This window comes from Aegilops tauschii, chromosome 6 (genome assembly GCF_002575655.3).
Source record: "Aegilops tauschii subsp. strangulata cultivar AL8/78 chromosome 6, Aet v6.0, whole genome shotgun sequence".
Taxonomy (NCBI): Eukaryota; Viridiplantae; Streptophyta; class Magnoliopsida; order Poales; family Poaceae; genus Aegilops; species Aegilops tauschii.
This window is the reverse complement of record NC_053040.3, coordinates 341,618,009-341,623,095: the sequence shown is the minus strand read 5'-3', so window position 1 is coordinate 341,623,095 and position 5,087 is coordinate 341,618,009. Positions and strand designations below refer to the sequence as shown.

At 52.5% G+C, this 5,087-nt stretch overlaps 2 protein-coding genes across 2 annotated transcripts; both read right to left on the bottom strand.

Annotated features, from left to right (window-relative positions):
* Nucleotides 1–380: 380 nt before the first annotated feature.
* LOC109744771 (mitogen-activated protein kinase kinase kinase 17-like) lies at nt 381–1,717 on the bottom strand. The gene has a single exon (XM_020303917.3). It carries the CDS (start codon nt 1,333–1,335, stop codon nt 745–747), a length of 591 nt encoding a protein of 196 aa, XP_020159506.1. The 5' UTR covers nt 1,336–1,717; the 3' UTR covers nt 381–744.
* Nucleotides 1,718–1,853: 136 nt separating this feature from the next.
* LOC109744770 (putative invertase inhibitor) lies at nt 1,854–3,905 on the bottom strand. Its single transcript, XM_020303916.1, has 2 exons — nt 3,861–3,905; nt 1,854–2,381 (listed from the first exon to the last, which is right to left on the bottom strand). The coding sequence occupies exons 1-2, from the start codon at nt 3,903–3,905 to the stop codon at nt 1,854–1,856; spliced, it is 573 nt and encodes a 190-aa protein (XP_020159505.1).
* Between the last annotated feature and the right edge of the window lie 1,182 nt (nt 3,906–5,087).

Below are 5,087 nucleotides of genomic sequence, written 5' to 3'. Positions count from 1 at the left end.
TTGTGCAATTTGGGATGGGGTCGGGTCCGACGTGGCGGGCGTCCCCGGACGCCCCATATCCATCCCATATTTGGGCTGGATATGGGTGGTGTCGGTCAGCCCGGGCGTTTGAAAGCCATTTGAGAGGCCCGTCTAGGTCAAAAAATCGTGACTGGACGACTGCCCGGGCGTTTAAGACAGGTTAGAGAGGTTTGGTTGTAGATGCTCTTACTGCCTAAAATAAGAGGCACAAGAGGAGAAATGACCTGGTGAAAAAAATCTATCCGGCGGAAGCGGAACGCGAGCCGCTCGGCGCGCGCAATTCACATCCGACGGCATCCGGATCCTTCGGATTTTAGCCTTTTTTTTTCTTTTCAAAACCATCTTCTTCTATGACCAACAAATATATGAGCAAGTCACATAAAACAAACAGGCACAGCAACGCGATCATGGCCAAGTAAATCACTAAAACTGGAAGAAGACAAGAGTCATGATGTATTCAGCTAGGGCGAGTTTGGTTGCCTGCATCGAGCCCAACCAGGCTCGTGTGGTGCAGCATCTTTTCGGACCTCAGTTGATTGGTTCCCCGCATACACTATTGAGCCCGCATAGCACGGTTCTTAAAGCACCCCTGGGCCTGGCCCGTTGGGAACGGCCGAATCGGCAGTTTTCCGAGAGTCAGGCCCGAGCGATGCTTCGAGGCGCACGTGGGTGGCTCTCTGGAGATGTGTGTCTCAAGTTAATCCCCCTCTCTCTCCCTAATCCTCAATTCCCTCTCTCTCCCTCTACTCCACTGCGATCCCGTCCATCGGCGCCCGCGGCGACGGCGATGACAGGTGCAGCCGAGAGCCAGATGTCGGACGCCGGCCCCTGCTCCTCGCCGCGCACGACCTCCGGCACCATGAACGCCGGCGTGCCGCCCATCGGGAGCAGGGAGTCCACGGCCCTCGCGCAGCCGAAGTCCGTCAGCCTGGCGCGACCGTCGAGGAAGAGCTGGTACTCGCCGCACTCCAGCCTCCTGGCCACATCCCCGGCGTAGGCCCGGATGGCGGACTCCGGGAGGCAGCCTCCGTTCCTGACGGCCTCGTCGGCGAGCGAGCCGCCGGGCGCGACCTTGAGGAAGAGCTGGTACTTGCCGCTCTCCGCGGCGCGGGAGCAAAGGCAGGGGATGATGTGCGGCGAGCAAAGCCCGCTGAGCACGCTGCCATCGCACTCCAGCTGCGCTGCGCCACCGGCGGACTTGACGGACAGGAGCTTCCCGAAGGCCTTGTCGGACGCGAGCCAAACAACAGTGCCATACGCGCCGCGGCCCAGCATGCGGATCCGCCTGAGTTGCTTCACCACGGCGACATCCATCGTTGGTCTTCGGTGTTCCGGTTGGATTGATTCTGAGCTAACTTTGTATGGTTGCCCGCATACAAGCGGAAGGCGTGTTTGATTCCGCCTGAGTCAGCTCAAGCTCGTCCACGACCGCGGCGAGCCGGGCGCGGCCACGGCCACAGCGTCGAGCCGGGCACGGCAACGGCCACGACAGCGAGTCGGGCGCGTCCACGATCGACGGGAGCTGGTGGTGGGCACGATGGGCAATGGAAGCTCCGGCGCGCTCAAAGTATTTGACAAAATGTCAAGCCCAACCTGATGGCCATTAATTTTTGTTGTTAACGCTGGTAATCATATGCATGTATGCAACCAAACGCCGGATGAAAATTACATTTCGATGACAAGACCCCAATGCAGGCAACCAATCAACCGGTCATCTATATTTTTGACCCTGTTTTTGCTTACCCACGCCCTGCTCAGCCTAACTCATTTTTCCCCTCTGAGCCAGCCCGGTAGCGAAAGCAACCAAACACGCCTCTAGAATCTTTTGGTGATCATGCATGAGAATCCAGCATCAGCTGGGTAATATCGGAGGCCATGACGGACAAGAAGTAGGCGTTCTGGTTCTCCTTATCTATGGGGTTCCTCTTGGCGACTCCCTCTATCAAGATGAGGTCGCACAAAGACGGAACGTCAGACTCTGCCGCATCTAAAAACTTCTTGGAAGCATCGGCGGCGCGCCCGCCGCAGATGTCGTCGAGCCCACGCTGCACCGTGTCCTTAATCTCTTTGTAGTCGGAGAGACAACTGCCCAGATTTTTGACGAGGTCGGCGATGATGAGCTCCGTGGACGTTATGTTGGCGACGGTAAGGCTTGCCGCGGCCGCCGCTAGCCCGCGGGCGTCCGTGGCGGAAGAGGCCATCGGGTCGGCTGAAAGCGAGCGCACGCAGAATTCGTACTCGACGTGCAATGTGAAGTTGGGGTTGTGGGCGAGTGCAGCGCATGTGGTGTTGATGATGGGTGTAGGGCTGACGGCCACGGCGAGGCCATGAGGGGCGGCGAGGAGTAGGAGGAGGACGATCTGCTACGTCGCCATCGCTATGAAGACAATACGTCTTTGTGCTGCCGTATTTATGGTAGTCAGAAGGGATCCCTCCCAATGGAACGAGTCAACGAGACGACGAACACACAATCTGTCCAGGTTCAGACTACTCACAGTGGAGGTAACATAGGTAGTAACATCACACATATCTAGGTTAAATAGATGATGTGGCATGCAATAAATGAAGAAAGAGATGAAAGTGGTAACATAGCTAGTTACTATTAGTATGAGTAACATCACACATATCAAGGAAAGATGTGTCTATAGCCTAATAAATGAAGTGCTCTATGTTACCACACATATGTTACTCCCCACTATAGAGGTAGTAACATAGACTAGTAACATGGACATGTTACTAGTTTATGTTACTACCCATTGTGGCTAGTCTCATAGAAGACGCGTCCGTCTTAGCTGTCCGGCTAATTAAGGCGCATTAACTTTTACGTTTTTTATTAGAAAGTGCCAGCGCGTGCGATAGGGCCGAGTGATTATGGCATTTAACGGTCAGACCACTGTAGCCCTTGGATGGTGGTGCGTCAGAATTACTTCCTCAACTTTTTTGGGTTTCCGTACTCACGGATGCTTCCAACTGTGCTCCCGATAATTCTCTATGATTATAGGCGACTGATAGGCGCAGGCGCGCCGGTCCAAAGATTCGTCCGGTCGCATCCTAGCCGTCCAATTCAGCCGCGTGCAGCCATCCGATTGGGTCTGTGTTCTCTTCTTTCTCCCCCCACTCGTCTTCATCCTGGTTTAGCCACATCCTTCATTGCCTGACGCAATTTTCTATAACCCTCCATCGCCCCCTCCTCCCCCCTGGCCTCTTGCTTGCAGCTCCGCGTGCCGGCCCGCCGTCGCCCCCCGTCACAACCCCCACCAGCATCTCGCGCTGCTCATCGTCGTGTTTGAAGCATCGTCGTAGCAAATGCATGCATGTAGCAAAAATCTTCGCCGGTGGTAGCAAAGCTGAAGCACAGTTGCAGTGAACCACCGTCGCGGCCGTCGCGGGTTGGGACTAATTCACGAACGAATGAAGCAAAATCCAGCGGCGGTTGTAGCAAAAACGTCGCCGCCATCGTCGAACGTCACAGCAAAGTCATGAAGCATGCAGCAAACAACGACACTGGTAGTAGCAAAAACATCAACTATTGCAGCTCCCGACCAAGGTCGCAGCTAATCCGTACATGGTTGTAGCAAAAAAATTCACCAGTGGTAGTTCTACCATAGCCGGTTGTAGCACACATAGTCTTCGTTCCAGCAAAAACATACAGCTTGTTGATCGCCGCCGTCGTCACACGTCGCAGATAAGCCGTGAAGCATGTAGCAAACAACAATGCCGGTAGTAGCAAAAACGACAACGGTTGCAGCGAAATGTCGTCGCCGCCAACCCGGGTCGCAGCTAATGGTTATAGCAAAAAAAAGCCGTCGGTGGTAGCTCCGCCATAGCCACCATCGTACCTTCTCCACCATTGCTGGTAGCAGCAGCGCAGCATTGCACGACATGGTTTCCAGCCCTGAAGGTCGTCGTTTCCCAGCCTCTAATGGAAACATCCAACTTCCCAGGCCGCCAATCCTGCTTTCAAAAACAGCAGCTTCGGAGTTGCAGTGGGATGCGCCATGGTCGAGACCTCGCTGTTGATGGTGCAGAAGCAGGGGAGAAAAAGGGGGTCGCGGTGCAGCTGAAGAGGATAAGGTCGTGAGGGAGACGACGGTTGCATGGATCCTTAGTCATGTGGCGCGCATGGGCAGGACGAGTGGCCACATGGGCCCGCGAGCAGCAGTGCGTGCCGAGGCGTCCGGCGTAACGGTTCGGCCGGTGTGCCGTTTATAAACGTTTCCCATGATTATATCTAATTTTCTCTTATTACCCATGTTCTACTATCTTTTCAGTTTTGTCATGTCAGTCTTTACGTAACTTTAAAACATGGGACAACAGTGAAAGATGTCACAGAGTACTAGAGTAAGTACTGATGACATGGTTTTCTCGCAAGCAGAGATCATGAAGAGTTCGTTGTAAAATGTTACATCGATACAGTCTTCATCTTTTCTCCATGTGATTTTCGATTTAAATTAAGGGTTTTGTGTAACACACAATGTGGTGGCACAGTTAGTTGGAATTTTTTCAAACTAGTTACTGTGGCGAATTCTATAACAAGGGCTAAGTATGTTGACGCTTTAGAAGCGACAAAGAAGATGTTGAATCATATAGTTCATTCATGAACTTAGTATGGTTCCAAGATGGCTTCTGACAATGGGACAGTACTGCAGGTAGTTGCTCCATAACTCAGTCTGAGGAATCCAGGTTCGACCTGTGATTCACATACATACAAAGCCAAGTCCACACAAAATATGAATTTTGTGAAAACGTGAAAACGCGAGGACATGCAAAGATACACACGGAGCTGAAGTCGTTAGATATGTTGGACATCAGGCTATACCACAAGCGAAGCATATTTACACCGGTGTGCCACAGGTGTGAAGTGCATTAGCATTAACTAGATTATTGACTCTAGTGCAAGTGGGAGTCTGTAGGAGATATGCCCTAGAGGCAATAATAAATGATATTATTTATCTCCAAGTTCATAATTATGTTTATGTTCCATGCTATAACTGCTATGGTTCTCGAGTCTGCAATAACACGAGGCTCGGAGGAAGACTCATATGCACGTGTGGAATAATAAACGG